The sequence below is a fragment of the Eurypyga helias genome, unplaced genomic scaffold (genome assembly GCF_000690775.1).
Source record: "Eurypyga helias isolate BGI_N326 unplaced genomic scaffold, ASM69077v1 scaffold20803, whole genome shotgun sequence".
In the NCBI taxonomy this organism is placed as follows: domain Eukaryota; kingdom Metazoa; phylum Chordata; class Aves; order Eurypygiformes; family Eurypygidae; genus Eurypyga; species Eurypyga helias.
In genome coordinates this window covers 1,409-13,165 of record NW_010239602.1, presented here as the reverse complement: position 1 = coordinate 13,165, position 11,757 = coordinate 1,409, and the positions used below count along the sequence as shown (strand labels likewise).

The 11,757-nt window shown below is 44.3% G+C and overlaps 1 protein-coding gene across 1 annotated transcript in view; it reads left to right on the top strand.

The window, feature by feature from the left end:
- LOC104507053 (receptor tyrosine-protein kinase erbB-4-like) overlaps positions 1-7,002 on the top strand; it is a gene marked incomplete at both ends in the record, with an annotated part of 26,629 nt that extends 19,627 nt beyond the window's left edge. The window contains 3 exons of the mRNA XM_010148212.1: positions 2,420-2,552; positions 5,327-5,420; positions 6,848-7,002. Of these exons, the coding sequence (XP_010146514.1) occupies positions 2,420-2,552; positions 5,327-5,420; positions 6,848-7,002 (382 nt within the window). The remainder of the gene's footprint in view (positions 1-2,419; positions 2,553-5,326; positions 5,421-6,847) is intronic.
- Positions 7,003-11,757: the final 4,755 nt, after the last annotated feature.

Here is an 11,757-nt window from a genome sequence, read left to right as displayed (position 1 = left end):
GAAGGAGGCATTGCTATGCACTGGCATGCTAAATAGCTCAGGTCTCTCTTGCTGTGCTGGAATCCCTGAGAATTAATACACTTTAAAGGAAATTAAATGACCACTTGGAATTACTCCTAAATTTAATTTATTTTATGTTTGGCTGTACCTGATTTGGGCTTTGAGGCAAAAGAATAACGAAAAAGATACTTCTGATCACCTTTTAGATGTTGTCATTAAGAAAGCCTATGTGATATAAAAAAAGGTAATACACGTATTCAAGCATTCCAGCCTTGGTAAGAGAGGAGTATGCGGACTTTTCATGTCTGAGGTTACTTTGTGGTATTGTATTGAATAAGATAGTGCTCATCTACCTGCTGAAAGGCGTCTATTATCCAGCAGAGCCACACAGGGTCAGCCACAGCGCTCTGCTACTAGGAAGCATGCTGGTGAGTCTCTTGCTGTCGGTTCAGTTTGCCTGCAAGGTCTGGAAGACGTGAAATCATAGAATCACAGAATGGTTTGGGTTGGAAGGGACCTTAAAGTCCATCCAGTTCCAACCCCCCTGCCATGGGCAGGGACACCCTCCACTAGACCAGGTTGCTCCAAGCCTCATCCAGCCTGGCCTTGAACACTTCCAGGGATGGGGCATCCACAGCTTCTCTGGGCAACCTGTCCCAGTGCCTCCCCACCCTCTCCGGGAAGAACTTCTTCCTGATATCCAATCTAAACCTCCCCACTTTCAATTTAAACCTGTTGCCCCTTGTCCTCTCACTACAGGCCCTTGGAAAAACTACCCCCCCCCCCCCCTTCCTTGTAGCCCCTTCAGGCACTGGAAGGTGGTATAAGGTCTCCCCGGAGCCTTCTCTTCTCCAGGCTGAACAAGCCCAGTTCTTTGGTTTCTATGCTGCCTGTAAAGTGTAAAGGGAAAACGTCCTTTCTTGGCACCAAATTATGAAATGTTCTAGGCAGAAGACCAAACAAGTAGGTAAAGTTGTGCCATTTTCAGTCTCAATAAAGCAAAATATCCTATTGCAAGAAGAAAGGAAATACGACAGCAGCGTCACTCCTCTCGCCTACTCACTGCATGGGCTAGGACGGAAAAAACCAGGCGCACAATTGTGGCATGCTTTATTCTGAGACGTGCTTTCTAATAAGTGCAGCGGTCAGGAAGCAGAGCGATGGCGATAGGACAGGACAGGTAGGGCATATCCAAGGAAAGCACCCTGCTAGCGTGACATGAACTTCCTGCATTTCTGCAGGCAAAGGGGGGTGCAGGAATTGCCTTGTAGAAAATAGACAGGGACATAGGCAAGGCATGCTGTATGGAGCAGAAAACTGTTTGACAAACGTGGTGCCAACGTCAAAAATGCTGCGTGAGGAAGAGCAGTGGGCAGGGAGAAAGTGGCTGGGTGAAGCAGCGTGCTCTCCTGCACAGTAGGCTGCTGTGACAGGTATTCAGTTGTTCAGATGTGGGACATTATGTACACCATAGCACAGAAAACCAGTGCTGAAAGATGCGGTGGAGAGCAGAAGGCATCTTTCTGCTGCCTATTCCGTGGTTTAGAAGAGCTTTGTGTTTCTCAGATAATAAAACTCAGGAAACTTTAATTGTTAAGGTAGATTGTAAGGGACAGTGCCTGTCTGCACTGTTCCAGCCTCGACAGTGGAGACAAAACAATCAGGCATCCTCAAAAGAAAATAGGGCTCTTTTTTCCTTCCGGTCACCCAACTATGCTGCTGTATTGAGAGAAGTGTAGAAAAACAGCACACGAAGAGCCACTCTCTTTTATTTAATATGAAGCTGCCAGAGGGCTTTTGCATTTTGCACAAAAAAAAAAAAAAAAAAAAAAAAAAATTGTCTGCTGATTTTGCTATTGCCCCTCTTTAAATGTGTGCTGGGCATGTGCCGTTGCTGTTTTATACCTGTATGGAGTGTGTCTGCTCCCGACTGCACACAGCATCATAGAATGGTTTGGGTTGGAAGTGAAAAAATCTCAGTTTCGAGCCCTGGTGCGTTGCTGTCTCTGGATGCCCATGAGGGACTCGGAAGAAGCAATGGAGCGGGGTTTCCTGCTTACTTACCTTCTTCTTGTCGTTCGCGATGTCACAGACCTTACCATGTTCTTTCTCACCCATATCTAAGGCTACTTGTCTGTTTATTCCTGGTATAGAGACTGTAGTTCTGATCATCCTTGCAGAACTCTTTTGAACCGTTTCTCACACCACTATATCATTTCTGAAAGGAGCAGACCAGAAGTGCGTATAGCATTCAGACTGTGAGTGCACAGTGGTGTGATGGTAACTTTCTGACTTTATTCTGTTTCTAGAAAATCTGAATGTCCAGTTTACTTTTCTGAGTATGGCAGAATGCTGAACGAAAGGTTTTCGTTTGGGTTTCAGAGGACTATGTAAATGACAGTACCCTCTCTCTCTGCAGCTGCTGATGGAATGGTGTGTAATGAGTTATGCTCAAGCGATGGCTGCTGGGGGCCAGGGCCAGACCAGTGTCTCTCCTGCAAGCACTTCATCAGGGGAAGGACCTGCATAGAGTCTTGTAACCTGCATGATGGGTAAGATACTTGCCTTGCATTGAATCACAGACTGGTTTGGGTTGGAAGGGACCTTAAAGATCATCCAGTTCCAACCCCCCTGCCATGGGCAAGGACACCTTCCACTAGACCAGGTTGCTCCAAGCCTCATCCAGCCTGGCCTTGGACACTTCCAGGGATGGGGCATCCACAGCTTCTCTGGGCAGCCTGTCCCAGTGCCTCCCCACCCTCTCCAGGAAGAACTTCTTCCTGATATCCAATCTAAACCTCTCCACTTTCAATTTAAACCTGTTACCCCTTGTCCTGTCACTACAGATCCTTGGAAAAAGTCCCCCCCAGCTTCCTTGTAGCCCCTCCAGGTACTGGAAGGTGCTGTAAGGGCTCCCTGGAGACTTCTCTGTTTCCCTAAAGTTGCTGACTCCATTGCTCAAGACTTTCATGAGTAATTTGTTTTGGTTTTACACTAATCAATACCTGGTTCTGTTGCCAATATGACTGATTCTGAGTGAAACATATCGTGGGATAAGTTTTAAGTATGTCCAAATCTGAAGCTGAGTAGAAGGCTTTATTAGCTCGTATTCTGCTGACTAAAATTTTCATGCAACATCAAAAGTTTGTTGCACCTTTTGCATTCCTGAGGCTGTGAACAATTTGATTTAGGGGAAGACTTAAAACCCCCACTGCTTAGCCCTACTTGAATGCTGACACCCTTATTCAGACACACATACAGTCTCGTTCTTTCAGATTAGTTAGGTTTAGGCATGCGGTAGGGAATACGGACCCCAAATTAGGACAACTCTTTTTTTTTCATTAATACACTGTGAATGTGTACACACAGATATAAATAATAAAACCAACATGGGTTCTTCCCCCTTTCCATCCCCCATTCATGCATGTGCATCATCTTGTCTGGAGGATGGGTGAGGGAATACCTACATACAGCACAGCCAGGGTGGCTGAGCTGGGCTTATGACAGCAAAATAGAGCTATTATCTGCAGCAGAAGAAATTCATAATTAGGCAGGTGGAATTTTACTTCCTGCATAACTGTATAGCAAGGTCCCTGGCACCTCTTTTAAAGTCAAAATGTAAAATCTAGATTATTTTAATTATCTTTTTCAGCTCAAACTGTTAATTGAAAATAAGATCGCAGTATGGATTCTTTCTCTTTTCTTTGCCTGCTTGGGATGCCAACTCATGTAACTGTTATGGAAGGAGTAGTGAATGAACTCCCATATAGATGGGAAAAGATTCTAAACTCTTCTATCTGGACAGTGCATGCAAAAAGAATCTTGTCAGAGTACAGTTTTAGATGCTTAAAAGCTCGTGTCCTCCCACCCGACCTACCCCAAAAAACCCCAACCATATTAAAAAAACCTAACACCCAACCTCCAAAATTGAAAAAAGGAGGGTTGCGAACCACGACTGTTCTCACTGGAGCACATTTGCTGGCTGGTGTGGCCATGGAGCCTATCACATTAAGATCAAGAGAAGGCTTTCATCCCCAGCCCTCAAATTGGGGAGTTCTGATCTCTATCGATTAGTGAATGGTATTTACACATTCCACAGGCTAAGTTCCATCTTACGTACGTGATTTGTGACCTGGGCTTGAGGAGAAGCTTGTCGTTTGCTTGTTTGAGAGCGCTGCACATGCATCTTGCAGGGCAGTACCAGTACTTCAGGCTAGGGTCAGCTGTATTTGACTTCTCTTTCAGTCCTCAGAAGGAAAGCTCCGTCTCCAAAGGGTGGGCTCACTTGCCGTGGCCAGGTGTGGTTTTCCTCAGCTGTATCGTGGTAATAGATTTTAACGGCTATAGAGGAGCAGAGGGAGAACATGGATAACCTAAGCACAGGGGCCTTCACCTTTACCTGAATATTACTAGAGCCCACTAACATAGCACATATTCAGCTGTTTCATGCAAATGTTTTAACTGGTTAATGCAACAAGATGGGATCCATCTGCAAAGCCTGGGTGTCCAGTCTGAGCTAGCTCCATGGAGTCCCTCTGGTTAGTGGGAGTGAAGATGTTTAACAGGGACTGGTACAGAGCTGTTCAGATGTTAATTCATCTCAGCCTAGAGGAAGGTGGGATAGATTGTGTTGAGAAAGTGCTGGAGGGGGTTTTTTTGAGTGGCAAATGGGAGCTGGAATGAGATATCTGGTGTTTGATGAATCAAATCCCACCTACTATCACTGCTTCCCCATCCTAATGTGTTTAATAAAACCAAATAAATCACTTAGGTGATAGTTTCTTGTAGATACATGAAACAAATGAGCAAAAGGATTTGCTTTGACATTTTAGAGATGCAGACCTCTAGAATTCTTGTTGATGGAAAAAGTTACAAGCCTTTTGGAGAATGGGCTTGACTAAAACACAGAGACTTGACTAAAACAGCAAGAACAGCACTGTGCATCAGTGCTCCTTCAAATCCTTTTGTATCTGATAGCCATGTCTCACATGGAACGAGTGGTTTCCTCAGTCTGAGCTGTGAGTGACAATTCAGATAAAAATCAAGAAACTAACTGCTTTGTCTTGTGTAACGAAGAACTTATTTCTTAAGGAAAAAGGAGAAAATACATTCTGGTTTTATACTGGTGAGCAAGATGTCTTCTGCTTCACCTGCCTGGGGGGGAGACGGCTGCTGGGTCTGGTTTCCAGCTGGTGTAAAGCAGCATAATGTTGTCAGCTGGCACAGCCTGATTAAATGATTTACACCAGGTGAAGAGGTGGGTGCTTTATCCCTGTTTCAGTCGCACTTTTCCTTTCTCCTAACTGCCTGCTGTGTATTTTCTTAGAGAATTTCGAGAATTTGCAAATGGTTCTGTCTGCGTGGAGTGTGATCCCCAGTGTGAAAAGATGGAAGAAAATATGATCACGTGCTATGGGCCGGTAAGAACAAAATTCAGTGTATTACCAGCTAGCTTATTAATGTGTGCTAAAGTACAGGCGTTTTCTGCTGGTAGGGTTTAGAGCAGCTATTGAAAATGGGTGCTAACAAAAGCAGAAAATGTATATATTCTGTGTGTAGGAAGAAAATGGTTTAAACAGTCATGTCCTTTTCTTTCCTGAGCTGTTGTCTTAATGCTGTAGCGATGCACGTGCGCCAAGTTTTTAAATTACAGGTAGAATTCAGTTGCCATGTAAGTGCCCTCTTTTATCACTGTTTTCATTCTTCATACCTGTTCTACTACAAGTTCAGTGACTATTTTGTTTGGGCTTTTTTTTCTCCACAGAAAGGTGTGGGAATTTGTCTCAGTCTCTCAGTGAGCTCCAGCAATGTGTTGTTTGGTTTTTTTACTTAAGTTAGCCTTTTAGATTATTTTCATAGGGAATTTTGTTCATGCATTTGTAAATCGGTGTTGACTGTGGCTGTCACCTTTGTAATGGCTAGTGAGTCTTCTATCCAATATTATTGCTTTTTTGTGAGGTAGAAGTTGCCTCTTTCCTTCCGTCTTTTGTATACTGCCAAGATTAAATGTCACAAGTATCCTTGGCTATTGTTATATTTTAGCATTTCATCACTGAGAAAACTTACCTGGTAATTTATTTCCTTATTTCTGTGACTTACCTACTGAATGGAAAAAAGGCATTACACTGACAATCACTGATCATCATTTTTGTTGCAATGCTGTGTTTTATGCAACACAGCCATAAAGCAAGAAGCTAAGGTTCCAAGTGCTCAAGCCGTGAGGGAAATCTAGATTTGTAGCAGGCTCATGGACATAAAATCCTAGACCAGTGCCCAACCTGACTACTAGATTTGATTAGACACTGGTTTATCAGTGCAGCTTTAAAATTTTACTTCTACATTGTCCAGGAGCCTTGGTTTATAGTTTTTAACAGTCTAGTCTACAAGAAGAATTAGACCTTGCAGTTCTTCAGTTTTGTTGTGACCAGGTACTGTAGGGAGAACACAGTGTGGAAGGTAATTCTGGAGCATAGAGATAGGGGATCCCACTGAAAGGCCATTGCAGTTGCTTTGCAAATGTGGTTCAGTACTGAACAGCGTTGCTAGAAATCTCTGAGAGTTAAAGTGGGCGTGAAGCCCTTTGTGTTAATCACACTAATACTGAGGAAGCTGGAGTTTACTCTTACACTCTATAGAATAAGTTCACGGCCCAAAGCACCAGGATTTACATGTGTGCTCCCTCTTAGCAGAGACTGGGACCATGCAGTAAACTCGCTGGTTGTTGGGAAAGAAATGTTTCTACAGTTATTGCTGAGTGTGCTGTCGTGCTAGGACCTGCAGTTCTAGTGCAGCAGGAAAAGACACAGTAACATGAACGCACTGCACTGCTTTCTTCCACTCTCTCCAGGGACCTGACCACTGCACAAAGTGTTTCCATTTTAAGGACGGTCCAAATTGTGTGGAAAAATGTCCTGATGGCTTACAGGGGGCCAACAGCTTCATTTTCAAATACGCTGATGAGGATCGGGAGTGCCATCCGTGTCATCCAAACTGCACCCAAGGGTAAGTGTGAATTCTGTGAAGTGAGCCATCCTCTTTACTGTTTATAGCACATCGTGATTTAGATGCAGTTTGGCTTCATAAAGCACTTGTCCCACTCCTGAAATCAGAGTGTGTGCAGCAGTGATGTAACCTTTGATTTCCAGGACTCTCATGTCATTCAGGTTCCGGTCATGAATGTGCAGCAGCTTATCAGAAAAAAGCTTATATCCCTTTTGAAAAGCACAGAGGACAGCTTTTCACAGCCCTGCGTTAGGCTTTCCTTCCAGCTAGCACTGGTTTGGAGCAAAAGCTGCCAAGTGACACTTACGTAAATGTAGGCCGGCACAATGACTGTATTTTTAGTATTCACTTTTTGACAGAATTTTCATATCTGTTCCTTGGAATTGATGAACTCATGTGGCAGCACAACTGTGAGATGAAAGTGTGGCTGCCCTCTTTTTCGTATAGGGACTGATGCAAAGGGTTTCTCTGAACGAAACCAGGCTCCGTACACAGTCCAAGCATCGGTTTCTCTGGCCCTGCCTAAGGGCCCAGAATCACTGTTGCCTTTAGAAGGCCCATGTAGCTCAGCCAGAATCTGTGCAACAAAATGGTCATACACGCGGCTGTGGTTTTGCTGGGCCGCATTAGGACGTCTCTGAGATGACTGGTGGTGTCCAGCCTGCAGACAAAGGGAGCGGCAGCCAGGGGAAAGAAGAGAACGCTGTAGCCAGAGCAGTAATCTTCGACAAGAGGCTCTTATTGTTTAGAAGCTAAAATTAAACCAGTAAATTATTCAATGTAATCTTGATGTCAACAGCTGTTGCCATTCAAAATGAGACCTTTTGCTGGTTTTGCAAATCTAATTACAATAGACCCATTAGGGAAATGAAAGTGAGATCGCAAAGACACAGCCAGGATCTGTTAGAGATTTGTCTTCCCCTCAGACCCTTTAAATCAGTTACGCAATAAGAAAAATGCTGCTGCTGTAGAAGAACAGTGTAAAGAGAGAACATGAAAGGATGAGCTCACTTCAGGAGCTCTGGTCCTGGCTTTCATAGATGGTAGAATTGCCAATTCTGATCCAGTCTGACAAGCCCAGCGATGGATGATAGATTTACTGTCCACCCTGCATAAGAAATGCCTATTTTCCTATTTTTTGTGCAGCTGAGTAGATGAAAGAGTGCCTCGTTTAGCATCCAGTGCCAAACCCCAGAGAAATGACCCAGCATCACTAGTAAAAGGGCCAAAGGACCTGGGTTACCTATGCAGAAGTGTGGCTGCCTCTCAGCTGAGAAGCTGTCCTTTTGCCATGAGTCAAATACTCCTCTCAGAAATCCTTAACCTCTTATTAAAGGGTTAATGTGTTAAGTCACAGGTATTTTGTCACCCCCTCATAAACACCCCACCACCTCCCAAATCTGGGTAAGCATGGGTATTCTTTTCCAGTGTTCCTAAAGAGTTTCTGGCATGCGATTACCTTAATGAATCTGTTAATGACTGCCCCAGATGTTTGGGGTTTATGGGTTGTCCATCTTCTTGCCAACGTTGTCAGCAGCTGAATATGCCCACAGAGAGAAGGGAAAGCAGTCACTCTCTCTTCCCTTCTCCTTCCATGCTGAATTCCCTAGTTTCATACCATTCCTTCAGAAGTTAATATTTAAATTCCCCTCAATCAGGATTCCTCAGTGAAATAGGTTGTTGAGGGAACACATCTTGATATTTGGCTCATGGCTTAATGGTACAGAGAGACCGTAATTCTACTCTGTCTAGCATGTCTGTTCCCCTCTTTGTCAGATCAGCTGCTGGGGTAAAACCGATGCCCTCGCGGTGCAGCTTGGATGCTCGTCACAACGTGGTGAGCTGCTGCAGAGCCCTGCTCCTGCTGTGGGATTCTCTCATTCCTGCGGGGCTGCTCTCTTCGAATCAGGGTCCTGGCTGAAGCGGTTTGTTAGTTCTCATACGTTGTTTCTAGGCATCCCCACCTCTAGCTGTTGCTGAGGAAGAGATCTGTCCCACTTTGGCGTTTTCTGGGAGCCTTTTGCCACAGTTTTGCCATGGCGCTTGCAGATGATTGCTTTAGACCCTAGAGCGTGAGATTTGATGGCACCATTCTCCTCCCTTATGCAAGTATAATGACTGCTTCTGTTAATAGGTGTGTAATTATCCAGCCCTGGTAATGATCTTACATTGGCTAAGAGAACTCTCAAGGAGTGACTTCCTTGGATGCAACAACTGTGCTTTTGGCCTTGCATCCCCGTGATAAACATTGGCTCCTTGAAGCCAGTTTGGAGCAGATCTGAGGCCTGTGGGACAGCTATCCCATTTAATTCAAGAGAGTCGGAAAGCATTTGGCACCTCCTCTTGCAGAGCTCGCCAAAATGGAACACTTTCACAGGGATAAAATACGAATTGTATAATAGCATTGGACAGTCTGCTTCCTTGCTGGGCAGGACACGAGGGAGATCTCACTGGACACCACCCCTCATTGTACAAAGACATTTTCTCACACGGCATTTGCTTTTCACCAAAAAAAGCATTTTTTATTATCCTTCTAAGCCGAGTCTCGAGAAGTCACAGGAGCATTGTCAACACATATATGGTCCAGAAGGGATTTGAAGGCAGTAAGACTGTCTTGCCCCTGAAGTTTAGGTGTATTTTTAGGAAGACGTTGTGAATTCCAGGTAAAACAATAGAACAAACTCACGGACAACAAACTCTGAGTAAGAAACTGATACTATTTTGTTGATTTTTCTCCTATTCCCTGCCCCAGTTCAACTTTCTTATGAAGTTTAGGTGTATTTTTAGGAAGGTGTGAATTGCAGGTGAAACAATAGAACAAATTCACTGGCAACAAACTCTGAGTAAGAAACTGCTACTATTTTGTTGATTTTTCTCCTACTCCCTGCCCCAGTTCAACTTCCTTCCTATGTCACCATCAGTATGTTCTTCCCATTAGCTATGTAACCCCCTGGTTTTGAGTTGTCTGGCTTTATATGTAGCAGTAGGTGGTGAACCAGGTCATCGCCACAACTAAGGTTTTCTCCTGTCCAGAGAAAAAACAGCTGCGACACCAATTGTTGAAACTGTTTTAACTCATCATTTTCATTCAGAGGATGATTCTCTGTAAAGCTAGGATGAGCTCCAAGTGTAATTTTCTGTATAAGCTGTATTGGACTGTTGTAAGTACTGAATGTATCATTAATACGTGACAATTGTCAGTTAACCAGTTCATTTTACAGACCAAACCTGGAAATGAAAATATCATCCAAGCTCAGAACAGAAGGAGGGACCCTGAGGGTGAATAGAGTGCCGATGTGATTGTGTCATGCTTGTACTTCTGTGGGTCAAAAAGCCTGAAACCAAGCAAGTTGCTTCCAGAGCAAAAGTAACTGATGACCTGGTGGCGCAAAGTAACTTGTGAATAGATAGTGCTGTTCCTCGCACAGTATTGTACTTTACTGCGTGTAACCGGGACAGCCAGTCAGGGCGTAGGCAGCTCTCCAACGGGACCTGGAGTACTGAAATGGCGCCTGGACAGTTTTTGGGGCTGGGAAATCCACTGAAGAAGGTTTAAATAAAAATCAATGGTATTTCAGCTTGGAGTGGGTGAGGTCCAAACAGCGCTCTCTTCTTGGATTCCAGTCCTGTTCTCCAAAAGCCTGAGGAAATAAACATACAGATGTGAAATGGCTCCGAGACAACAGGCTTCTTCTGTTAGTCTGTCAGTTATCTGAGCTGGTAATGGGCTCTCGGACCTCTAATTTGAAGAGGGCTGGTTTTTTATTTGTAGTGAGAGTCGTCTGAGCTTAGGTTCCATTTCCTAGTAAGTCAGGAGGAGATCTGAAAAACTTTTCTCCAGCTTCCTTCCTTACTGAACCGGTTGTCTGCACGTCGCTGAGGAATGATGTTGCATGCGTTTGAGACTGGTTAAAAGTCTGACAGTCCTGAAGCCCAAGACAGCTGAAATTTCAAAAACCAGCCATCAAGAGTTCTCTCCGTTCATTTTTTGAACTGCATTTAAGTCTCCCCTTTCTGCTTTATGCCTTACCTGGCCAGCTGGGTGTCTAAGGAATGCTTTTTCTGTCTGCACACTTGCTGAAGGAAACCGTTGTTGAGGAAATCCCTACCATTTGTGTCTGCGTGTCACTGGTTTTGTGTAGAAATAAAACTTCAGGTAAACAAACGAGGTAAGGTTCAGTATCGTTCTGCGCTCCCTGACGTGCAGGTAAGAGGAAATTGAACTCACGGAATTTATTCTATAATGGCAGAGCAATGGCTAATTTAAATGCAGCAAAAGCTGATGAGTGGCAAGTGATGGTGAAGTGGAAAGATCATCTCATGGGAGCATGTTTGAACTTTCACATTTTTGACATGCGTATCCCTCTATCAAAGCCAAACTGAAAGCAGCGGGCTTTAAGAAGAGTTGGGGAAAAGAGTTGGGGATCATACCTTAAATTCGAAATGCCTCAGCAGAAGTGAATTTCAGTCTCCTGATGTCAGATCACCTGCTCCTCTGGTAGACATTCAGCCAAAGATTCTGTTAAAACGGTCCTGGTGAGATCTTCTCAAGGAGCGGGAATAGGCGGTTTGGTGTCCATGAAGTGCTGAGAGCTAGAGACTCCCTATGGCTACACAGAGCCTGACACGCTGAAGGGTGTCTGCTTCCCTTAACCCCTAAAAGCTGAACTTCACGTGCCTGTTTCTGAGCATCCTGCCTGCTGTCAGTGTGTAACCGAATTGCAGCTTGAATGCAGAGTCCATCGGACACAGCCT